This window comes from Nomascus leucogenys, chromosome 25 (genome assembly GCF_006542625.1).
Source record: "Nomascus leucogenys isolate Asia chromosome 25, Asia_NLE_v1, whole genome shotgun sequence".
Lineage (NCBI taxonomy): Eukaryota > Metazoa > Chordata > Mammalia > Primates > Hylobatidae > Nomascus > Nomascus leucogenys.
In genome coordinates this window covers 18659736-18685626 of record NC_044405.1, presented here as the reverse complement: position 1 = coordinate 18685626, position 25891 = coordinate 18659736, and the positions used below count along the sequence as shown (strand labels likewise).

At 46.6% G+C, this 25891-nt stretch overlaps 1 protein-coding gene across 2 annotated transcripts in view; it reads right to left on the bottom strand.

Moving 5' to 3' along the window:
- Window positions 1–2220: 2220 nt before the first annotated feature.
- The window catches only part of IL10RB (interleukin 10 receptor subunit beta), a 31049-nt gene continuing 7378 nt past the window's right edge, over window positions 2221–25891 (bottom strand). The window contains exons 2-6 of one of the 2 annotated variants that reach the window (XM_012501891.2): window positions 22603–22760; window positions 19468–19634; window positions 16131–16278; window positions 11061–11218; window positions 2221–3257 (exon numbers count right to left, since the gene is read on the bottom strand). In XM_012501891.2, the coding sequence (XP_012357345.1) occupies window positions 3084–3257; window positions 11061–11218; window positions 16131–16278; window positions 19468–19634; window positions 22603–22760 (805 nt within the window). In that variant the 3' untranslated portion in view covers window positions 2221–3083. The remainder of the gene's footprint in view (window positions 3258–11060; window positions 11219–16130; window positions 16279–19467; window positions 19635–22602; window positions 22761–25891) is intronic. The other variant, XM_003263868.4, reaches the window with a different exon arrangement.

Sequence of the window (25891 nt, the reverse complement as noted above, 5' to 3'; positions counted from 1 at the left end):
TATAGAGTCAATGTTTGCTTAGATTAACCAGAATATTTATCAGTTTCTTTCCTATATTTCTTCATAATATCGCAGCATCCATCTGGGATCAATTTCCTTCTGTCTGAAATAATCCTTTAGATCTTTATCTAATAAACATGTTTTGATGTCAAATTCTCACAGTTTTGTTTGAGTCTTTACTTTATCCCTTTTCCTGACAGACATTTTTTGCAAAATATACACTTCTAAGTTGACAAAGTTTGTAATGCACATGAAAGGTATCCTACCACTGTTTGCCTTCTGTTAGGGCTGATAAATCATCTGCACGTTTGGTTGTTTTTCCCCCTTGAAGGTAACCTGCTTTTTCCGGTTTTGGTGTTCTGCATTTTCACCCTGATATGATTTCTTCTTATTTGCCCAGCTTGAGAATTGTTGAGATTCCTAAATTGGTAGACTGGTGTCTTTTATCAGCCATTGTCTTTTCAAATACTCGCATGGTGCTTTTGCTGTATTCTCTCTCACCTCTCCTTCTGGGACTCTGATTAGTAACCGACATGTGGTAGGTCATCTCACTCTACCCTTCATATGTCTTGTATCCTAACCACTCATATTTTCCATTCTTTTGTTTCTCTGTACTGTGCCCTGGATAATAACTTCTTTTTTCTTTAAAAAAGTGTAACAAGGTCTTGAAATTCAATTTCAAAAATAATTTTTATTTTATTTTATTATTTATTTATTTATTTTGAGATGGAGTCTCGCTCTGTCACCCAGGCTGGAGTGCAGTGGCATGATCTTGGCTCACTGCAGCCTCCACCTCCTGGGTTCAAGTGATTCTCCTGCCTCAGCCTCCCAAGTAGCTGGGATTACAGGTGTGCACCACCATGCCTGGCTAATTTTTGTATTTTTAGTAGAGACGGGGTTTCACCACGTTGTCCAGGCTGGTCTCGAACTCCTGACCTCAGGTGATCCACTTGCCTCAGCCTCCGAAAGTGCTGGGATTACAGGCGTAAGCCACCACACCCAGCCAAATTTTATTTCTATATACATGCAGCAAACATTGAAAAAAGTTTCAAAAAAGCAATCACAGATCTACCCTCCCTGTGACGGTTAATTTTATGTGTCAACCTAGCTAGACTGATTGGGTAAAACGATAGTCTTGATGTTGGTGTGAAGGTATTTTTAAAGATGAGATTAACATTTAAATCCATAGATTTTTGAGTAAAGCAGATTACCCTCCATAATGTGGGTGAGTTTCACTTCTATCACTTGAAGGAAGGCCTTAAGAGAAAAGAAGCCTGAGGTCCCTTGAGGAAGAGTTAATTCTGCCTCCAGACTGCTTTTGCTCAAGCTGAAACATCCACTTTTCCCTGGGTCTCTAGCCTGTTGGTCTGCCCTGCAGTTTTTGAACTTGCCAGCCTCCACAGTTCCTTAAAATAAATCTCTATGTTCATTCTATTGGTTCTGTTTCTCTGGAGGACCCTAATACCCTTCCTTTTCTCTTTCTTTTCTTTCTTCTCTTTCCTCTCTTTTCTTTCTTTGTCTCTCTCTTTTTCTTTTCTTCTTTTTCTTCTTCTCTCTCTCTCCTTCCTTCCTTCCTTCCTTCCTTCCTTCCTTCCTTCCTTCCTTCCTTCCTTCCTTCTTTCTTTCTACAGGGTCTCATTCCATCACCCAGGCAAGGCCGGGTGGTAATGGCATGAACATAGCTCACTGCAGTCTTTACCTCCTGGGCTCAAGCTATCCTCCCACCTCAGGCTCCTGAGGAGCTGGAACTATAGACACAAGCCACAATGCCTAATTTTAAAACTTTTTGTAGAGAAGGGGTCTCACCATGTTGCCTGGAATGGTCTCAACTCCTGGGCCCAAGTGATCCACTTCAGCCTCCCAAAGTGCTGGGATTACAGAAGTGAGCCATTGTACCTGGAGACTCCGTTTTTTGCTCAGTTCTGTGTCTAATCTGCTGTTAAGCCTGTCCCCTGGCTTTTTAAACTTCCACAACTATACTTTTTATTTCTAGGTTTTTGTTTTTTTTAATAACGGATCTGGCCCTTGACTGCAATTCTAGTTTTTGAAGCTTTAGACTGAGAGCTCCCAGAAGACTCAGGCCTAGTACCTAACGCAGTGCCTGGTCAACAGCAGGCAGGGTCTAGGAAGTACCTGTGGAATGAGGGGACATCAAGATGGCAAACTAGAGCCTTTTTCAATATCTAACAATTACACACAGGTAGTATCACGAACACATACAGTGCAACACAGAGTAAAACTTTAATGGAGCCCCAGCAGCATATAAAACATATATAGGTAGAAAAATAAATTCAAAGTACCCCAAAGAATCCAAAAGTCCATGTTCTGTATAGCACTGAGCTGACCACCCTTGAGTTGAGGTCGATTTTCAGATCAGTCCATCCATAACCTGGTAGAATATTACATCTACCAGATGTAACATCTCCATTCTTCTTCCTCATTTTAAATATTTCTGTTTCTCACAATTTTTCCGTCTCACAAAGCGAGATGGAGTCTCACTTTGTCACCCAGGCTGGAGTGCAGTGCCGCTATCTTGGCTCACTGCAACCTCCTCCTCCTCCCGGGTTCATGCAATTCTCCTGCCTCAGGCACTCGAGTAGCTGGGATTATAGGCACGCGCCATCATGCCCAGCTAATTTTTGTATTTTTAGTAGAGACGGGGTTTCACCACGTTGGCCAGGCTGGTCTTGAACTCCTGACCTCAGGTGATCCGCCTGCCTTGACCTCCCAAGGTGCTGGTATTACAGGCATGAGCCACTGTGCTCGGCCCTGTTTCTCACAATTAAAACATGATCCTATTTTAGTGATATAAGAGGCTGAAAATTACACTCTCGGTGGCCAAATGTTGAAAACATCATGAAAGCCTGTATAAGGCAGTGAGTTCCCAAATGGAGTATTTTTGCCAAGAGAGCCTTTAAAATGCAGCTCTTTGGTGGCTAAGATAAGTCCAGGGTCTGGGAGTTCTAGATGTGGGGCTGGCTCAGATGGTCTTGGCCCTCGTTTGCCGCCCTGATCCCTCACTGAGGCAGATGTGAGATGGAGTACGTCACTGTGCCCAGCCGAGTGTGTTTCCTTCTCAGAGCCTAGCTCTGGGGTCCCTGCCCAGGCGGGGTCCCGAGGCTGCAGCTGTCACCAGGATTCTGCTTGCCGCTCTCAGAGTCTTCTGCAATGACACTTAGCTTGTCGAAAACATCATTCTCATCCGACAATGGAAAGGAGAAAAACAGAAGTGTGTTATGGTGAGGATGGCCCAAAAACTGTGGAGGGAAAGGGACAGTTAATGATCAATTTTCTCCATTTCTTTTTCTGGGTTTACAAAGATTTTTTCACAGAACTCCTGGCTGGAAAATCTATTTTATTTTATTTATTTATTTTTAATGTTTATTTTATTTTTTTGAGACAGAATCTTGCTCTGTCACCCAGGCTGGAGTGCAGTGGCACGATCTCAGCTCACTGCAACCTCTGCCTCTCAGGTTCAAGCAATTCTCCTGCCTCAGCCTCCCAAGTAGCTGAGATTACAGGCATGTGCTACCACGCCCAGCTAATTTTTGTATTTTTAGTAGAGATGAGATTTCACCATGTTGGCCAGGCTGGTCTCGAACTCCTGACCTCAGGTGATTCACCTGCCTTGGCTTCCCAAAGTGCTGGGATTACAGGCATAAGCCACGGCCTCTGGCATCTTTTGATTCATTATTTATTTTTATTTTATTTTTACAGGTGGGGATACTCACTGCTATACAAACGAAGATTTTTTTTTTTTTTTGAGACGGAGTCTCGCTCTGTCACCCGGGCTGGAGTGCAGTGGCACAGTTTTGGCTCACTGCAACCTTTGCCTCCCAGGTTCCAGAGATTCTCCTGCCTCAGCCTCCTGAGTAGCTGGGACTACAGGTGCCCGCCACCATGCCTGGCTAATTTTTGTATTTTCAGTAGAGATGGGGTTTCACCATGTTGGCCAGGCTGGTCTTGAACTCCTGATCTCAGGTGATCCAGCTGTCTCAGCCTCCCAAAGTGCCAGGATTACAGGTGTGAGCCACCATGCCCGTGCCCAGCCAATCTTTGGACTTTTTTTTTTGAGACGGAGTCTCGCTCTGTCGCCCAGGCTGGAGTGTAGTGGTGCGATCTCGGCTCACTGGAAGCTCCACTTCCCGGGTTCATGCCACTCCCCTGCCTCAGCCTCCTGAGTAGCTGGGACTACAGGCGCCCACCACCTTGCCCGGCTAATTTTTTGTATTTTTAGTAGAGATGGGGTTTCACAGTATTAGCTAGGATGGTCTCGATCTCCTGACCTCGTGATCTGCCCACCTCGGCCTCCCAAAGTGCTGGGATTACAGGCCTGAGCCACCGCATCCGGCCCAATCTTTGTACTTTTTAAAAATGTGGCTACTAGCAAATCTAAAACACACATGGCTTGCAATATGCTCTATCAGACAGAGCTGCCTTCTCACTTTTAATAGACACCAACTCTTCTCAGTTTGTGTCACCTGTAGCCAGGGCTCCTTAAGGGCAGGGACCACAGTCTGATAATCTTTGTCTCTCCGGTGCTTTGAATGATGAAGATGCCCTTATATGTTTCCTGAAATCTCTTCTGGTTTCCCACTCTCCATTCTTCATCTTCCTAGGTCCACCAATGCTCTTAATCTTCATAATTAGATGGAGAATCTTCTGTAAAGCTTTGCATCTTGAACCCTTTCCCTCCAGACGGAACCCCTCTTAGTGTCATTTCTACACAGCCTTCTGATATGACTTAATGGAACCTGAGGGTGGCTCCACTACCTCCTGGTGTGGACCTGTCGGGATTTTCCCTTGTGGGTTTTGAGCAGCTGATGGAGGGTGGTGGGGTGCTCCTCTGTTGGGCCAAGAAGGAGGCTGGAGGGAAGGGGAACCTCTCTAAAACTTCGGATCCAGTGGACTAATGAGAATGGACTGGAAGCTACTTTGGATTTTCCCGGGATAATGGGGACAGGAGAGATCAAAGGAAGGTGTATTAAATCTCAAGGAAGCAGTATCAGCTGAGACTCCTGGTTGGACACACACACACACACACACACACACACACACACACACACAAACAAACTGGTGGCTGGCTCAATAGATGAGCGTAGGACGAACCTCCCTAGTGCTTTTTTTTAACTCAAAGTCTCCATTCCTAGCAAATCTCCCTAAACTCTAAATGATCCTCTGGGTCCTGGTTAATGGATTCTATACATTATGAGTCAAGCTGGAGCAAGTCGTGATGTGAGGAGCCCGAACTGCTCTGTAGTTGCCTGGCCCTTCTCCAGCACCCTCCATCCCTTCTCTGATTTCTCAGATCTTACAGGGGCTGGCTCCACGGTCAAGTCTGCAAAGTCTTCTAGCCTCAGAGGTGAGAGCTCATGCCAGCAGGCCCCTCTAATGTTCATTCCGTCTGTTCTTTCCTGTCTGACCAGTTTCTTTGATGGTGAAGCCAAAAACAAAAATAGCAGGTGAATAATTTTGTTTCCTCTTGGTTCTCAGTTAACACAATACCTTTTACCCAAGCAAAGGGCCCACCCTCATTCTTTTTTCTTCCTGCTACAGCTGTGGCTTCTCAAAAGCTCATAGAGGATTCTTAGTTCATTCTGGTGCTGCCGTCTCCTTGGTACTTTTTTTTTTTTTTTTGAGATCGAGTCTCGCTCTGTCGCCAAGGTGGAGGTGGCTCACTGCAACCTCAGCCTCCCAGGTTCAAGCGATTCTTGTGCCTCAGCCTCCTGAGTAGCTGGGATTACAGGCACGGCTAATTTTTGTATTTTTAGTAGAGACAGGGTTTCACCATGTTGGCCAGGCTGGTCTCAAACTTCAGACCTCAAGTGATCTGCCGGCCTTGGCTTCCCAAAGTGCTGGGATTATAGGTGTGAGCCACCATGCCTGGCCTGGCACTCTCTGTAGGGGGTTCTAGTCGCTCTGAAACACTTGCCTATGGTCCTGTGCCCCACTTTCCATTGAGGGTAGATGCAGTGCTATGTTGCCCAGATCCCTTTTGTGGTGGAGGCACTTGTTCCCCCAGCCTCCAGGAATATCGGAGGCTGAAATGGCTCACAGCCGAGTCCCGTTCTAGTCTGTGCCCTTCCCAGAAGGCAGTTGCCTCGGTCAAGGCTCTGTGCCCTTCCCAGAGGCAGCCTGCATCAGCTAACTGGTGGTTCAGGGACAAGGGCCTGATATTAGCTATCACAACAATACATTAATAGGACCAGACATGCAAGAAGTGGCACGGCATTGGTGAGGCACACACACTGCAGAAGGTGAGCAACTCACCCTGTAGAGATTCAGGGACCTGCCACATCCGTGATATTTGAGGGGACCCTTGCAGTGGGGCATGACAGGACATCCTTTTTAAAGGACCAATTATTGTATCTCGCCCTTCCCACCACTGACAAGGAAGCATTGTGCTGTGGAGGCCTCAGGGTTCTGGAGGCAGCATGTTCCACGCCTAGGAATATCGACTGCTCCAATACGTTTATCAAATGACACAGGAGGCTGCTGGCACGGAGGGGCCCCAGGCAGGAAAGGGCCCTGCAGAAGGTATGGGCCGTGGAGCCTGCAGCCCTATGCGCACCTCAGGACTGGTACATTACCCACCAGGGACGGCCTGTGAATCCAACCTGGAGAATGTGTGACTTGGCATATCCTTGAAGTGTCTGGGGTGGAAAAAGATGCTGGATGGAGTTTATGGCAAATCCCAAGAGGAAAATCGCAACATAGATACGAGAGTTCTGGGGTCAGGCGGGGCCATCTGCAGCAGATAATTATACTCTGTTTGAAAAAGCAGCTCCTGGGATGCTATGCGGTCCCGGCAGAGACAGCTTCTGACGAGGGATGTGAGGTGATCATGCTGCCCAGAAGTGACCATCATGAGGCCTGAGACTCAGTAGGTCCTGAGATGGGGTCAGAGGGTGCATGTCGGCCACACGCAGGTGGCTCGGACTCCTGTCCCCTCTACCCCTGTCGCACCGTGTCTGTGTCTGCTCACATAATGACCATAAAGGGGGATGGGTACTTATGCCCAGCAGGAGAAGGAGGAAAGGCAGGCCTGGTTTCATGGCAAGGTTAGCATGGTATGTGGGCACACACCGAAAGTGGTCCGCTGCTGCACTTCAGCCCCAACAAGGGAGAAAGCCTCCCCACGGGCGAAGCTTTGGGCCACAAGGGAGAAAGCCTCCCCACGGGCGAAGCTTTGGGCCGGGGGTCTGGTCATCACCTTTATGTGGAAAGAAAAGCAGCCCAAGATCAGGCCAGCTGTAGGATCCCAGGCAGGGGTTAGTGACAAGCCTGGTGGTCAGGGGCCCTGGGGAAGGAAGACTGGAAGGTTAGGGACAAGGACGTTTGGGAAGAAGGATGGACCTGAGGGAGTAGCTGGAGCGTGGAGATTTCTGCATCCCATATTAACTCCCACTGAGAGCATGTACTATAGACAGCAGACAGCCAGGGAGACATGATGACACAGCCAGTGGATGTCAGCCAGCCTCTGCCACTGGTCACCTGTACGTGGCACAGGGCTCATGAACACAGCAGCCGTGGTTGCAGGGGTGGAGGCTGTGCGTATGCCCGAAAGAAGGGGCTCCCACTCCCACGGCTGGGTAGCCACCACTGCTGTGGAATGTCCAACCTGCCTGCGACAGAGATCAATGCTGAGCCCCTGATATGACGGCATTCCCTGAGGAGACCGACCAGCCACCTCGTAGCAGCTACCTGATGACATCGACTCTTGCACCACTCTGGAAGGGGCAGTGGTGCATCCTGGCTGGAGCTGACCTTTAGTTTAGGAGTGATTTGCTGTTCGTGTCCTGCAGGGCCTGTCAGGACCCCTAAGGTCTCACAGGTGTTTGCTCTCCTGGGAGAGGATCCTGTTAGGGGCTGAATTCTGTTCCTACAAAATTTATGTCCTGGGTCAGGCGTGGTGGCTCATGCCTGTAATCCCGGCACTTTGGGAGGCCAGGGCAGGCAGATCACTTGAGGTCAGGAGTTTGAGACCAGCCTGGCCAATATGGCGAAACCGTGTCTCTACTAAAAACACAAAAATTAGCTAGGCGTGGTGGTGGGCGCCTATAATCCCAGCTGCTTGGGAGGCTGAGGCAGGAGAATCGCTTGAACTCGGGAGGCGGAGCTTGCAGTCAGCTGAAATCATGCCACTCCACTCCAGCCTGGGTGACAGAGTGAGACTCCGTCTCAAAAAAAAAAAAGAAATTCGTATGTCCTAATCCCTCTACCTCAGAGAATGTGACTGTATTTGGAGATAGGGTTGCTGCAGAGGGGATCAGTTAAGTTAGAATGAGGGTCTAGTGGAGTAGAGTGAGCCCTCCCCCCGTGACTGGTGTCTGTATAAAGAGGGGGCAATGTGGACACAGACACTCACATAGGGAGAAGGCTGTGTGAAGATCAAGGCAGAGACTGGGTGATGCCCCTAGAAGCCAAGGAACGCCAAAGATCGCCAGCAACCCTCAGAAGTTAGGGGAGAGGCCTGGGACAGATCCTCCCTCACAGCCTCCGAGGAACCCACCCTAGTGACACCTTGATTTGGGATGTCTGGCCTCAAGAACCGTGAGAGAATCAATTCCCGTTGTTTACGCTGCGCAACGAGTGCTACTTTGCTACAGCAGCCCTGACAAACTAATAGAGACGGCGTATCACATGGTGCCAGACCAATGGGCCCACTGACAGTGAAGGCGGGACCCCCCGGTCGTATCACACCCTGCACCACCCAGCAGCTGCCAGCCTGGAAGAAGGACGGAGCGGCCTGTTGAAAGCGCGGGGGAGGCGCCAGCTTGGAGATGACATCTGCTGAGAGTGGGGCGTTGTCCTCCAGCCCCTAGCATTCACCCAAGACCAACAATCACGTGGTGCTGTGTCCCCAGCAGGTGGAACACCTGGGTCAGGAAGCAAGCGCGGGGCAGGAGTGGCGCTGTTCACCCTCATGCCCAGTGACCTCCTGGGGAAACCGCTGCTCCCTGGCCTTGTGATTTGAGGCTCTGTGGGTCTAGGGCAGGGCCAGCAAATGAAGGCCCATGGGGCAGATCTGGCCTACCACTTGTTTTTTCATATGGCTTTAGGATTTTTAAATGGTTACATTTAAGTGGTTATATAAGTGACTACATAATTTTGACTTTTATTTCTTGCCAACAGAACCTAAAAAATATATATATATAAATTTTAAAGTTTTTTAAATTTTGAGATGGAGTCTCGCTCTGTGGCCCAGGCTGGAGTGCAGTGGCGCGATCTTGGCTCATTGCCAGCTCCGCCTCCCGGGTTCAGACCATTCGCCTGCCTCAGCCTCCCGAGTAGCTGGGAATACAGGCGCCTGCCACTACGTCTGGCTAATTTTTTGTATTTTTAGTAGAGACGGGGTTTCACCATGTTAGCCAGGATGGTCTTGATCTCCTGACCTTAGGTGATCCACCCGCCTCAGCCTCCCAAAGTGCTAGGCTTACAGGCATGAGCCACTGTGCCTGACCTTCTAAAATATTTCTCACCTGGCCCTTTAAGAAAAAGTTTGCTGACACCTGGTCTAGAAGGTTCCCAGAGTGGGAGCATTTCTACCAGGGGACATGAAACAAGGCCCGATAAACTTTAAGCCACCTCCTCAGGCCAAGAGACTGGCAGGCAAGGAGAGAAGTCACCACTGTATCACAGTGGGTACCCGCCAGAGTCACTGGGCACCTCCTGGGACTCCCCTGCCCGATTTTGACAGCAAATTGACAAGTGCAGGGACAGACCATTGCCTGAGATAGGCCTGGGGACCGGAGGCTCAGTGCTCTCTGGGATGAGGGCTGGGTCACCCGATCAGGTCAGCAGCCCCTACAGCACAGGCTCCTCCCGGGAGAGGAGAGCGGGCCCTCAGGGCCAGCAGAGGAACAGCCAGCCGACAAGCATTCCTTTGTGGTCCTGACACCAGCAGCAGCAGTGGGGGCTGGAGGGCATTCCACTCATCTTCCTCCTGCAACGTTCCCCAGGAAACGAGATCAACTCAGATCCTGGAGGAGCTGCTTCCGGTAGATCCAAGTGGTCCCAGGGGTGACTGTAATGGAGGCTGTGGTGCCTTCAGGAATGAGGCACTCGTGCTCCTAGCTCCTGGCTGCTGCTGTCTCACCCCTCACCCTAGCTTAGGGCCCCTTCCTGGGAGTAGCCCACATCCAGCACATGGCCAGTGTGGAGTTCACATGCCCATCCCTCTTGCCTCAGCTTAGGACATCTCTAAAGGGCCACCCCAGCTCGAGGGGCCACCCCAACTCGAGAGGCCACGTGGGATTGGCTGAGGCCTCTGTTGTGGCTGTGTGACAGCTCCACCTCTCTCTGCCTCATCTGGCTACCTTCACTCCCTTAGGGTCTTATTCCCAAGGATGTGCCCCATTAAGCCTTTTGAATACAAATCTCTATCTTAGAGTCTGCTTCCTGGGAAATGAGACCAAAGATAGTTCCTTTGGGTCCGGGCTTGGCATCTTTTCATTTTCAAGTGTCAGTAACTATCCAGAGTTTCATTTCTTAGGGCTTCTTCAGTCCTGTTATCATTAGTCAGGTGCATTGTTTCTTCTTCCTAACCCTTTTACAAATAGCCTTCCTAAAGTCCAGGAAACACTACCCAGAATTTCAATTGCTCTCGTATATTCCAAAACTGGAAATGTGCCTTTCCTTCCCCCTATTCTCTCCCTCTGGCGATTTCCTGGCATTTAGCCTCCAGTTTTCTCCTTCTTCCACACTGAGCTCTGTTTTTTCCCCTCCTGCCCTAGAACCATCACCTTTGCTCCTCAGGGACCTGGGGCTTTGGGCAGTGAAGGCTGGAGAAGGAGCGATGCGCTAGGTGCAGGGAGGGCTACTGGACAAACCTGCACCGCTTTCCTCGGGGCTGTTCCTTGACCTCAGACTTCCCTGAAACGGTTACAAGAGAATGGACCAGCAAACAAGATGGGCGCGCGTGCGTGTGTGTGTGTGTGTGTGTGTGTGTGTGTGTTTTCCTGGAAAACATGTTGTCTGGAATTGGGCAGCCCTAACTTGAAAGGAAAGCTCTTTCCAATCAAGGTTTTCAAATCCACATCTCACTCCATCCTGCCTACCTCTTTCAGGTGCTGTGGAAGAGAATTCCTAGGGGAGAAGGCGTACTTTGTCTTCTTGTAAACGCACCACAGCAAGGCGAAGCAGCCGAGGAGTGCCAGGCAGACCACGAAGACCGAGGCCATGAGGATGACGGCCACCATCCAGGAGGGGACCGTTTCTGCCAGGGATAATGGGCATGTTACATTCTTGTCACAGGTCGGGTCACAGTGATCCCAAGAGCATTTTAATCATCACAATCCCTGAAAACAGAGCCTGTACGTTTATCTTGGGGGACGTCTCAGAAACAGCAACTGGTTGGAGGACCCAGAGGTTTTCGAAGAGTTTCACCCTTTTCCTATCTTCTCCAAAGTTTGGTTTCTGGAATTATTGCTGATACACATCAAAAGAATAACAAGCAAGAATTCTGATCCACTGTACCTACTGGCAGTGTAGCAATGGGCCTCCCTGGTCTGGATATACCACTTCTGCCTTGACACAGTAAGTGAGACTCCCCTGGACACCTGAGCCTGAGTCAAACACAGGCACCATCTCATTCTATATTGAGAAAGACAGAAACTCTGCATGAACAACTCTATCCAAACCCCTGCACTAAGCCAGGTGTGGTGGCTCACACCTGTAATCCCAGCACTTTGGGAGGCCGAGGTGGGAGGATTGCTTGAGCCCAGGGGTTTGAGACCAGTCTGGGCAACATAGTGAGACCCCTTCTCTACAACAAAAAATTTTTTAAAAAAATTAGCTGGGTATGATGGCACACACCTGTAGTCCCAGCAATTTGAAAGGCTGAGGTGGGAGGGTTGCTTTAGCCCGGGAGGTCGAGGCTGTGATAGTGAGCTATGATTGTACCACTGCACTCCAAACTGGGCGACAGAGTGAAACCCTGCCTCAAAAACCAAAACCAAAGCCAAAACAAACAAACAAACTCCTGCACTAAGAGACTTGGCCAAACCCCAGCATAGCTTCTAGCAGGCCAAGGCCAAATCCCTGAGACGACCCAGCCCCCTTGAATTCCTGTCTGGAAAAACCCAAGGCTGCCTAAGGAACTTACCATTTGTTCTTCCCAGCCCCTGATGAGAGGCCTTGACCTCTCTTTCGGAGAGCATTTATTAAAAAGGGCTTATAGTGGTGAATCCTTCCTCTGTCCCTTTCAGACATATATGTATCTCCCACAACCCAGGGATATTTTTCTCAATGATCTGAGAGCCATTCTTTTGAAATCATCAGGAAGGACAGGGCCTCTGTCTCCCTGTCTCTGTGGGAGGGTAGAGGCCTAGCCTTGATAAACGCCAGTTCACAGACACAGAGGGCCTCACGGCACTGATCCACCCCTTTAGCTGATTTAAAATTTTTTCACTTCCCTGATTCTGCTGAACTCCCCATGCATTCTTTCTTTTTACTCCCTCATTCTCCTTTTCTTTATTTTCATTTTTGAGATAGAGTCTTGTTCTGTTGTCCAGGCTGGAGTGCAGTAGTGCCAACACGGCTCACTGCAGCCTCGACTTCCAGGGCTCAAGTGATCCTCCCACCTCAGCCTCCTGGGTAGCTGGGACTACAGGCATGTGTCACCATGCCCAGCTAATTTTTAAAATATTTTATAGAGATGGGGGTCCCACTATTTTGGCCAGGCTGGTCTCAAACTCCTGGGCTCAAGCGATCCTCCTGCCTTAGCCTCCCAAAGTGCTGAGATTACAGGCATGAGCCACTGCACCCGGCCCTCGTTCTCCCTTTAAAACACCTCTGAGTAAATGGAACTCGGCCCTTTTCCCAACTCCAGTCATTACTGAATAAAATGTTTTGACTGCTTTAACTAGTGTCCTGCTTTGCTTATCTTTGACAGAGTCCAGGATGTCACCTGGGTTGCTCGTGGTCCCAGCTCCCCTTGTTCGGCTCCAGGTCCCTCCTCCAGCTGCCCTGGCCACCTGATTGCTCTGTGCCCATCCCCTGCCAACTAGCACCGCCCTCATGAGCAGAGCATTTGGCTCTGAGAGGGGTCAAGAGAACAAACACTGCCTGTGAAGAGTATGTCATTTTAAAGGGACACAGGGATCAAAGAGCCCTGACACAGCACATGACCCTGGAGCTACAGCAAGTGCAGTCACCTGCTGGCACCACATGGTGCTTGTCACAGTGCGTGGCTCACAGGGGACACTCCTTAAACGTCTGATGGATGGAACTGGCGTCTGTATGAGGGAAGCGGCTACTGGAAGGACCTGAGCGCTTGTGCCGCCCCCAAACCCATGGCCCTCGTTCTCTTGTGTTTTCATTCCCACAGGCGGCCTCCCATCTCCCCAGCTCCTGTCCTTGCGGGGTTTCAGCACTCCTTATCCCAGTTCTTGGTTCTTGTTTGTTTCATGTACCGGAGCCCAGAAGCGGTGCCGTCTGGCCCACGCTTCCAGCATGTTCAGCTCAAACGTGTGAGTCTGCTCTTGGTGATTCCAGGGTCATACGGCAGTGAGCTGGCTGGAGTGGCCCCCAGTCCACACCACAGCTGAACACGTGAGGTCTCCTTGGGATTTGACATCCCAGGTCTTGAGAAAGTTCCAGGCTCCTACTCATCCATCCATCCTTCCATTAACATTTCAGTAGTTCTCTAATTTGGCGCCGGGAGACTCATTCAAACAGGGATCCATGGGCCCCGCCCTGTTATTTTATTTTGGGTAATGAACCTCTGGGGCAGTGCTTGGGTCTCCTGGTGTCTCAAACTGGGGCATCTTAGCATCTTAGACAAGGACACATCTGGGTGACAGTGACATGATTCAAGGAATGCTTTTGTTACTCACCCCAGATGGAGAGTTCCAGAAGGGGAAGGAGAGAGGACCCTGCTCTGCACAGGTTGTGAACTGTGGGAGAATCTCTAATCTACATCCTCTGTGTAAAGTTCTCTAACTTGTTTCAGATCCATCTGACCACACCAGGAGGCAGACTACTCTTTCCTGTCTTATCCACAGGGACACGGTGCCTCAGTTTACCTATGGAATTAATCTATAGGTAGTAAGTTACAGGGAACATAACCTGGGCTTAGATGAGCCTGTGTTCTGGTTGATCCTTTTCATTTACTAGCATTTGGGCAAGTTACTTAACCTCCCTGTTTTAGGCTGTTTTTGCACTGCTATAAAGAAATAACTAAAACTGGATGGCTGGGCGTGGTGGCTCATGCCTGTAACCCCAGCACTTTGGGAGGCTGAGGTGGGTGGATCACTTGAGGTCAGGAGTTTGAGACCAGCCTGGCCAATATGGCGAAACCCCACTCTCTACTAAAAATACAAAAATTAGCTGTGTGTGGTGGTGGGTGCCATAATCCCAGCTACTCAGGAGGCTGAGGCAGTAGAATTGCTTGAACCCAGGAGGCGGAGGTTGTGCCAAGATCGAGCCCCTGCACTCTAGCCTAGGCAACAGAGTGAGACTCCATCCAAAAAACAAATAAACAAACAAATAACTAAAACTGGGTAATTTATAAAGAAAAGAGGATTAATTAGCTCATGATTCTGCAGGCTGTACAGGAAGCATAGCGGTATCTGTTTCTGGGGAAGCTTCTGGAAGCTCCCAATCATGGTGGAAAGCTAAGCGGGGACAAGAGAGAGCAAGATGCCACATACTTTTAAACCACCAGATCTCGCAGGAAGTCACTCACTATCGTGAGGATAGCACCAAGGGGATGGTGCTAAGCCATTCATGAGAAATCGGCCCCCATGATCAAATCACCTCTCACCAGGTACCACCTCCAGCACTGGGGATTACATTTCAGCATGAGATCTGGATGAGGGCAACATCCAAACTGTATCACTCTCTGAACCTTCATGTTCTAGTTTGTAAAATGGGAGATCCTTCTAATGCTCCCATTGAAAACTTGTGGGATTTAAATGGGATAGGTGTGTTTTAAGAAAAAATGAAAATGGTGTTTGATGAAAGCAGGTTTTCAATGGCTCATAACCTTTTGTTTTGTAAAATGTTTGAATTTTGTCAGTTCATGGGTGATTATTGGTATTTGCAAGCTATTTGAAATGTTTTCTTTTCTTTCCTTTTTTTTTTTTTCTTTGAGGCAGTGTCTCACTCTTATTGCTTAGGGTGGAGTGCAGTGGCATGATTTCAGCTCACTGCAGCCTCTGCCTCCTGGGTTCAAACAATTCTCCTGCCTCAGCCTCCCAAGTAGCTGGGATTACAGGTGTGCGCCACCACACCTGGCTACATTTTGCATTTTTAGTAGAGACAGTGTTTTGCCATGTTGGCCAGGCTGGTCTCAAACTCCTGACCTCAGGTGATCCGCCTGCCTCGGCCTCTCAAAGTGTTGGGATTACAGGCGTGAGTCACCATGTCTGGCAGACATGTTTTTCGTTTTGATCAAACTGCATGCCGCATGCCATGTTTCATCCTTCCATTGTCTGAGCTTGCTGAACCCTTCACCAACATCTTTAAATTATAGGAAGGCCTGCTGTTTGTATGCAGACACCTGGGCCACAGTTTTCACCAATATGCAACTGCAGTGTGTCTGCACATAAATATGCAGTGTTTAGGCCCATGGGAACCTTCTCTCTTTCCTTCTCCCGTTCCTTCCTCCAAGCTAGAAGTGGTCCATATGGTGTGTGAAGGGCTGTGTTGACATCCTGGTTCCCTGCATACAAGGGGCCCTGAATCAGGCAGCACTGGCTGAGGACGGCGGTCAGATTTCCTGACACTTGCTTCCCATCACGTGTCGGCAGGGGATGGAGATGTGCCGCCTGGGGAGGAAAGACCTTTGGGGTATGCTGGTGGTCTTGGGAGGACTGATGGGCCTTGCTTTAGGGAGCCTGGGATGGTAGAATAAGTACTGCCAAGGGGGTCTCATGGAGGCAGACCTCGCTCCACCAGACAGAAAAGGTTTCTAGCAACTCCTTTGATCTAAGAGTGAATGAGCTGCCTCAGAAGCGGGTGTGGTCTCCTTCCCAGCATGAAGCTGATCAGTCAGGGCTGAGAGACAATGTCAGGGTGACAGATTTCTGAACTGAGCTGGAGTCTGAGTTGGATGCAATCATGTCTAGGGCAGGTGTCTATAAAGCTGTTTAGGATGCTTAGCGGAGGTGCATCTCAGGACTCACCGTCATTGGTTGTTTGCTCACAGACAGGCTCACTCCATTCCCCAGCTTTGTTCCGATCAGGAAGAAACCCTCGAACTTGAACACAGTAAGTTGTCCATGGCTCCAGGTTTCTGAGGACCTCAAAGTCATACTGGGGAGTAATTTGAAACTAGTAATGGAGACAAAAATAAGAACATGACTAAGCAGTGAAAGGGCACCACCTTTTTTTTTTTTTTTTCCACATTTACCAGTTATAATAGCTGTTTTAGACTTAAAATAGGAAGGAGCAGGTAGCAGGTGCTCCTCTCAGTTCAGGGACCCTGAGGCCACTCAGGGGGTGCATCAAGGACTGACGGTGGTGCCCACAAACCATTTTGGTTCCCGAATTCTCCAGCTTAAATGACACACAAGCCATCACTTCTTTTTTAAAAAAGATAAAGCAGGCCAGATGTGTTGGCTCATGCCTGTAATCACAGCACTTTGGGAGACTGAGGAGTTTGAGACCAGCCTAGTCAACATGGCAAAACCCCACCTCTACTAAATATACAAAAAATTAGCCGGGCGTGGTGGCGCATGAGAATTGCTTGAACTTGGGAGGTGGAAGTTGCAGTGAGCTGGGATCACCCCACACTGCACTCCAGCATGGGTGACAGAGCGAGACTCTGTCTCAGAAATAAATAAATAAATAAGTAAATAAATAAATAAATAAAATAAACCAGTCTTTTAATTATTATTATTTTTGAGATGGAGTTTCACTCTTGTTGTCCAGGCTGGAGTGCAGTGGCGCGATCATGGCTCACTGCAACCTCCGTTGCCAGGCTCAAGCAATTCTCCTGCCTCAGCCTCCCGAGTAGCTGAGAATACAGGTGCACTCCACCACACCCAGCTAATTTTTTTGTATTTTTGTAGAGACGGGGTTTTGCCATGTTGGCCAGGCTTGTCTTGAACTCCTGACCTCAGGTGATCTGCCCACCTTGGCCTCTCAAAGTGCTGGGATTACAGGTGTGAGCCACTGCACCCAGCCGCAATTGGTTATTTCTCTTTTGGGGTGGGGGTTGTTGACAGCATGCCTATATTCCTTTATTGCATGAGGAGCTAAGCCCATGGGGGTCAATAATTGGATTAGACTCATGGAATATATGAAGAAAATGGTTTAACTTCTAATAAGTAAATTAAAAGACCAAAAGCAAATCAAAGCAACAACTGAAAAAAGTGGCGGCTTGCAGTTCCAAAAGTCCAGTGCCTCTAAAACCTTACAATGCAAATTTTTTCAAACATTAAACTCAGAGGCAAGCAGGTAAGGTGGTGGCATAGCAGTAGAGGGACCTTCTCAATCCCTGCTGGGGCTTTTTCTGCCCTTTCACGTCTGGGCAACTTCTGGTTTTATCTTCTCACTTTCTCCCAACAGGAAGAAAGAATTCTCAAAAGCCCTTCATGCTGTGAGTTTAGGGACCTAGTCTGGCACCGCCTCAGGAATCTCTGCATTCTAGAGGGGAAGCATATAAGCCTGTATTGATACAAAAATTAGCCAGGTGTGGTGGCGGGTGCCTGTAATCGCAGCTACTTGGGAGGCTGAGGCAGGAGAATCGCTTGAACCCAGGAGGCGGAGGTTGCAGTAAGCTGAGATCGCACCACTGCCTTCCAGCCTGGGTAATGACAGACTGCGACTCTGCCTCAAAAAAAACCCCAAAAAACCCTGTATTGGTGGCATCACAGGCACCTGTGAGAGTAGCAGTGCAGCAGGCAGCCTTTCCACACTCGGTAAGTCACACTGAAGGCTGCCACACAACTGGCCGAAGGGAGAGGACAAATGTGTAACCAGCTGCCCGTGTTGTGGGCATGTGTGAGAAAAGAAGCTAAACAGTAAGTGGAGTTTGCATTCACACTTGCCTCAGGAGGCATCTGATCCTGCTTACTGTAAAACTAGATCCTTAATTGAGGTCTGCTGCTAGTTCCCGGAGGGGAGCGATCTGCTCTTATCTTTGTACCCCAGGGCTTAGCAGAGATGCCTGCATTTGATCAGTGATTGTGAGTATCAGAATTCATATGTTGAAATTTAACTGTCAATATGATAGGACTCAGAGGTGGAGGCTTTCGGAAGTGATTAAATAATGAGGGCAGAGCCTTCCTGAATGCCATTGGTGACCTTAGAAAACAGCAGCAAGGGAGCTGTTTATATCCTTGCCCTTTGCCTTCCACCATCTAGGAGGCAGAGCGTGCCAGTGCTCACCAGACACTGAATCTGCTGGTGCCTTGATCTTGGACTTCCCAGCCTGCAGAACTGTGAGAAATAAATTTCTAGTGTTTATAAGTTACCCAGTCTGTGGTATTGTGTTGTGGCAGCAGGAATGGACTAAGGCATTGCATCATTTAATGGAACATTTTTTGGGGAAAAAATTAACTTGAGATTTTTTTGGGCTATGCAGTGTGTGTATATAAATTTAACTACATCATTCCTAAGATAATAAACATGGGTGATCCCCTCTTCCCAAACACTTTGAGGATTAAGTGGTAAAATCAACATTTAATGTGGAAGAGATAACATATATGTAATATGACATACATAACATATATATAGGTCAGTTTAGGACCATGAATGGCATTCAGCTCAGAAACATTAGGTATCAGAATAAACCTTGACCAGGGATGAATAAAAATAACCTTAACATGTCTAGCAAAGAGGAAGGAAACCTCATGTACAGATGTACTAACCATATATACATCATTCCAGGCAATGGGATGAGTCTATATTTTCTATTATTTCATTAAATTCCCCAACAATCCTATGAAGTAGGTTATTATTCTTGTTTTATTAATAAAGTAAGTTATTATGCCCATTTTGCAGACTTGAGCAGGTTGGGGTCAAGAACATGACCAATGGCACATGGTGGCAGGGGCGATATTCCGATCAGATCTTTTGACTCCAAGCCCATGTTTTTAAAGAAATTGTCCCCTGAAGAATAGAGCAACTAGGGGCTGTCTTGACCATGGATGTCCCTGATTTGCGGTGTGTGTGGGACACTGGGGTTGATGTCATGGGACGGTTGTCAATTTGCTTATCACCTAATTCAGCCAGCTCCAAGTTCCCTCGGCTAACTCTGACTCAACTGTGCCTTCCCCTGCAACTGCCCTTCAGGGACGGAAAGGTCTGCTGTCACTGTGCAGACTTTGTCTTGAAAGTCTGCTCTAAACATATCCCTTAGGAGTCTGGGAAGCTTGAGCCAGAGATACCAGTAACCCCTCAGTCTGGGAAGCTCTTGGCTTACAGAGGACCAGTCCATAAGGTGCTGCCACCTTGTAAGATTCTGCAAAGAATATGAAAGCCTACTACCTCTGAAATGCAATTAGCCAAGCTTACCTTTTCATCAGTACCGTTTTTCCAGTATTGCACATTATAAGTCCATGAGTTATACACATTCCTCATAGTCCAAGTTTCGTATTCATTCTCAATTTTAGGGGCTAAGAAACGCATATGTAAAGAATCAGCAAGTACTTCTACTTGCATTCCAGGGGGTCCAATAATGGCTAAGCAGAAGAACAAGCAAAATGACAATCAAAAATCACATTTTAAAACCTTCAACATTAATTTTTCATAACCATGCAGAACAATTAGTCCACAGAAGTACACTGCTTTGATATACTATTGTCATGACATTGACTGACATGGCTAAGAAGGATAGTTGGATTTAGTTTCCTTTAAAAAATCTGATAATCTTTGTCTTTATTAATGAAGTTTAGTCCACTTATGTTTATTGTGGTTTCTGATACATTTGGAATTATTCCAGCTACATTATTTTGTATTTTCTCTAAGGATTTCTTTTTAATTTTCTATTTTATGTTTTTGGTGTCTTCTCCTCTTTTATTCCTGTTTTTTCTTGGCTTGAAATTTTATTTCCTTTTTTAGGATGGAAGCTACAGATGGCATCTCTATTGTTTTTAGTGGCCACCTTTACATGTTTAACATATATAATTAACCATATGTATTTCCAACAATGTCCAAAGCTGTTTCCCTTCTGAATGCTCTTTTACTAGATATTCATGTGGCTGGCTCCTTCACTTCATTTGGGTCTCTGCTCAAATGCTACTTCCTCAGAGAGACTGTATCTTACCATTCTATGTAGAAGCGCAGCTCCCATTACTTTCTGTCCTATTACCTTGCTTCAGTCTTCTTAAGAACCACAGTCACTACCTGTCATATAATATGTATCTATTTATTATCTGTATTCCTGATTAGCACATATATGCTCCATGAGGTATTTTGTCTCGTTCATTGTTGTAGCTGCAGTGTTCAGAATGCAGCTGTTACACAGATGTACTCAATAATAACTATAGAATGAGTCACAAATGGTTCTGGGCAATCATGGTGTTTGAGTTATGTCCTGTATTCTTCTTCGGCTGCTGTTACTTTTTCAGGGCTGTTAAAGGACCTGCTTATATCATTCTAAAGTGCTCGTCTGAAAACCAGACAAGAAAACTTGTTGGAATACTTTGCCAAAGCAAGTATAAGCAGGTTATGCATGATGCCTGGAAGCACTTTCCTATCACTAAAATACATAGACTTCAAGAGGCAAATCTCCAATACTGGGTAGTAGTTGCTAAGAGCACAGATGCAAGAGCCTGGGTCTGAATCCTTACTCAGCCACTCATGACCTATATGACTTTTTGACAAGCTGCTTAACCCTGTTGTTCCTAGGTTCTAAAGAGAACTTCCATGGATGGGAGCTAACAGAATTTGGGACAAGTTAGGACATGGTAAGCCAGTTAGCAATTATAGGAGCAAAAACTTGTACTTTTAACTATTGTGAAACTTACTTTTCTGTTCATCTTTGTTTTTGTAAAGGTACCGTTAGAAAAGATAATCTAACTTTGATAATTTATGATTCCAAAAGTAAGACGTTTTTACCCAGGCTTGGGACGGAATTGGGAAAGGGAAGAAAGGCATCCTAGCCTCATTCTCTACCAGGGAGGATGTAATTGTGGGGGTCATGGGGGTCCAGAGCAGGGTCTGGCATAAAGACCACTCCCCATATAGAGACAGTTCTTTTTTTTGAGATAAGACTTCACTCTGGTCACACAGGCTGCTGGAGTGCAGTGGTGTGATAATGACTCACTGCAGCCTTGACTTCCCAGGCTCAGGTGACTCTCCCGCCTCAGCCTCCCAAGTAGCTGGGACTACAAGCACACTCTACCATGTCTGGCTAATTTTTTTTTTTTTTGGTATTTTTTTTTGTTTTTTGTAGAGATGGGGTTTCACCATGTTGCCCAGGCTGGTCTTAAATTCCTGGGCTCAAGGACAAGCGTGGTGGTTCATGTCTGTAATCCCAGCACTTTGGGAGGCTGAGGCAGGTGGATCACTTGAGGTCAGGAGTTCAAGACCAGCCTGGCCAACATGGTGAGACCCCCGTCTCCACTAAAAATACAAAAAAATTTAGCTGGGCATGGTGGCAGGCACTTGAAGTCCCAGCTACTCAGCAGGCTGAGGCACGAGAATCACTTGAACCCTGGAGGCAGTTTGCAGTGATCTGAGATTGCGCCACTGCACTTCAGCCTGGGTGTCAGAGCGAGACTTTGTCTCAAAAAAAAAAAAAAAGAAAAGAAGAAAATTCCTGGGCTCAAGTGATCCACCACCTCAGCCTCCCAAAGTGTTGGGATTATAGACGTGAGCCACCATGCCTAGCCAGAGACAATTCTTTTAGTGCTTTTCTCTATGTGAGTTTTGAAGGGCTGTATGTGAATTTTGTGAATCAGGTTCTTTTAACCTCTAATCTTCTTTACTCTCTCAATTGCTAATATATGGTTTAACTAGTTTTCAATTCCCGATATTCTAAATATGCTCATCTCATATTTAGGGGACTGTGGTGGTCACCATGACCCTCCAAATCTAACCTGCGAACAATTTTTTTTTTTTTTTGAGACCAAGTCTCGCTCTATTGCCCAGGCTGGAGTGCAGTGGCGTGATCTCGGCTCACTGCAATCTCCACCTAACCTGGGAACAATTTTTGATGCTGACCAACCAGTCTGACCCAACCCACCTGCCATCAGCCCTATCCTTCCCTCTGTCCTTCGCTCTGGGCAAGCTGTCTGTGTGCATCAGATTTTCCATCTCGACACCTGCCTTCATTCTCTTGCCTATCATGTTATATTTCTTTGTTTAAGTCATAATTCCATACTGACTTTCTCCCAGAAAATTCACCACAAGAATCCTTCCAGAACTTCTCCTTAACAGCACGGGCCCCAACATAGTCACATCCTTGAGGCACTGAAGGTGTTAGATTTATATTTACTTGTTGCATTGATGATATGCCTATCTTTTTCTGTCTCTCCCATGAATTTCTTTAGGGATACAACTCTCTTTATTATATTCCTTAAGCTCCTTGTGCAAGGCCATCCATTTGTGGGCCCTCAAAGAATTCTTGTTGATGGACCAACCGATGTGGAAAAAAACAAGGCAAGATGATGACATTACAAAAAAAGGGAAAACAAAATGGCTTACTGTCATCCACAGGACAGAAGGTGATGTTTACCCAGTCTGAATGCTCATCTGCAAATTCAGCCCTGACTCTCAAGGTGTGGTCACCATACTTGGAAAGACTTGAGAAGTCACATTCCGTCAAGGTAGTACTCATGCATTTATCTTGGAATATCCTATAACTACACAATCAAAAAGATAGGTCAATCAGGAGAGTTCTAGCATCAGTCTCCCTGAGGCTGACTGGTACTTAATTTGGAGGCGGCAGGGCGGGAGTGGAAACTATGTTAAACACAGAAATAGGTGTCTTCGAAACAGAACTTCTCAGAGACTTGAACATCTTAACGACTACGTGCCTCTCCAAGGGGCTGAGTATTCAGCATACTTGACCAAGAAAGCTTCCTTCCTTGATTATGTATTTTTGAAAGCAGGGGCACGTGATTTATGAGACATTGATTTACAAAGATTTACTAAAATAAAGATATTACAATGATTTTCAATAAAGTCATGCGCCACATAATGACATTTCGGTAGATGACAGACCACATATACAACAGTGGTGCCCTAAGATAAGGATACTGTATTTTTACTGTACCTTTTCTATGTTTAAATACATTTAGATGTACACATACCTCATTTTATTATGATTTGCTTTATTGTACTTCACAAATAGTGCATTTTACAAATCGAAGGTCTGTGGCAACCCTGCCTTGAGCAAACCTATAGGTGCCATTTTTCCAACAGCACATGCTCACTTCATGTCTTTATGTCACATTTTGGTAATTCTCACAATATTTCAAACCTTTTCATCACAATTATATCTGTTATGGTGATCTGTGATAAGTGATCTTTGATGTTACTGTTGTAACTGTTTTGGGGCACCATGAACCACACCTATATAAGACAGTGAAATTAATCAATAGATGTTGTGAGTGTTCTGACTTCTCTACCCAATGGCCACTCCCCTGCCTCTCTCCTTCTCCTCAGGCCTCCCTATTCCAAAAGCTGCAAATGATTAAGCTTAGTGAGGAAGGAATATTGTAGGCCACAACAGGCCTCTTGGGCCAAACAGTTAGCCAAGTTGTGAATGCAAAGGAAAAATTGTTGAAGGAAATTTAAAGTGCTACTCCACTGAACACATTAATGATGAGAAAGCAAAACAGCCTTATTGGTAATACGGAGAAAGTCTCAGTGGTCTGGATAGAAGATCAAACCAGCCACACCATTCCCTTAAGCCAAAGTCTAATCCACAGCAAGACCCTAACACTCCAATTCTGTGAAGGCTTAAAGAGGTGAGGAAGCTGCAGAAGAAAAGTTGGGGCTGGGTGCGGTGGCTCACGTCTGTAATCCCAGCACTTTGTGAGGCCGAGGTGGGCGGATCATCAGGTCAGGAGTTCAAGACCAGCCTGACCAAAATGGTGACACCCCATCTCTACTAAAAATACAAAAAAATTAGCTGGTGTGGTGGCATGTGCCTGTAATCTCAGCTACTCAGGAGGCTGAGGCAGGAGAATCGCTTGAACCCGGGAGGCAGAGGTTGTAGTGAGCCGAGATTGTGTCACTGCATTCCAGCTTGGGCAACAGAGCGAGACTCCATCTCAAAAAAAAAAAAAAAAAAAAGTTGGAAGTTAGCAGAGGTTGGTTCGTAAGATTTAAGGACAGAAGCCATCTCCATAACATAAAAGTGCAAGGTGAAGCAGCAAATGCTGATGTAGAAGCTGCAGCAAGTTATCCAGAAGATCTAGCTAAAATCTAGCTAAAATGATGAAGGTGGCTACTCTAAACAACAGATTTTTAATGTAGATGGAACAACCTTCTATTAAGATGTCATCTAGGACTTTCATAGCTACAGAGGAGAAGTCAATGCCTGGCTTCAAAGCTTCAAAGAACAGGCTGACTCTTGTTAAGGGCTAATGTAGCTGGTGACTTTAAATTGAAGCCAACACTGGATTACCATTTTGAAAATCCGAGAGCTCTTAAGAATTATGCCAGATCTACTCTGCCTGTGCTCTACAAATGGAACAACAAAGCCTGGAGGATGGCACATCTGTTTACAGCATGGTTTACTGAATATTTTAAGCCCAGTATTAAGACCTGCTGCTCAGGATAAAAAGTTTTCTCTCAAAATATTACCTCTCATTGACGATGTACCTGGTTCCCCAAGAGCTCTGATGGAGATTTAAAAGGAAATTAATGCTGTTTTCATGCCTGCTAACACAACATCCATTCTGCAGCCCATGGGTCAAGGAGTTATTTCGACTTTCAAATCTTATTATTTAAGAAATATATTTTGAAGCCAGGCACAGTGGCTCATGCCTGTAATCTGAGCACTTTGGGAGGCCAAGGTGGGCAAATAACTTGAGGTCAGGAGTTCGAGACCAGCCTGGCCGACATGGTGAAACCCTGACTTTCCAAAAAAAAAAAAAAACAAAAATTAACCAGGTATGGTGTCACTACTTGGGAGGCTGAGGCAGGAGAATCACTTGAACCTGGGAGGTGGAGGCAGCAGTGATCTGAGATCATGCCACTGTGCTTCAGCCTGGGCAACAGAGTGAGACTCCATCTTAAAAAATAAAATAAAATGAAATAAAATAAAATAAAGAAATATATTTTGTAAAGTTATAGCTGCCATAGATAGTGATTTCTCTGATGGATCTGGGCAAGGTAAATTGAAAACCTCCCAGAAAGGATTCACCATTCAAAATGCCATTAAGAACATTGGTGATTCATAGGAGGAGGTCAAAAGATAACATTAACAGGGGTTTGGAAGAAGCTGATTCCAACCCTCATAGATTACTTTAAGGGGTTCAAGACTTCAGTGGAGGAAGTAACTGCAGATGTGGTGAAAACAGCAAGGTAACTAGAATTAGAAGCAGAACCTGAAGATGGGACTGAATTGCTCCAATCTCATGATAAAACTTGAACAGATGAAGAGTTGTTTCTAATGAATGAGCAAAGAAAGTGGTTTCTTGAGATGGAATTTATTCCTGGTGAAGATGCTATGAACATTGTTGAAATGATAACCAAGGATTTAGAATATTACATAAACTTAGTTGATAGCAGGGTTTGAAAGGATTCCAATTTTGAAAGAAGTTCTTCTGTGAGTAAAACGCTACCAAACAGCATCTCATGCTACAGAGAAATCTGTCATGAAAGGAAGTTAATTGATACAGCAGACTTCATTGTCATCTTATTTCAAGAAATTGCCACAGTCACTGCAACTCAGCAACCACTACCCTGATCAGTCAGCAGCCATCCATATCAAGGCAAGATGCTCCACCTGCAAAAGGATTATGACTTGCTGAAGGCTCTG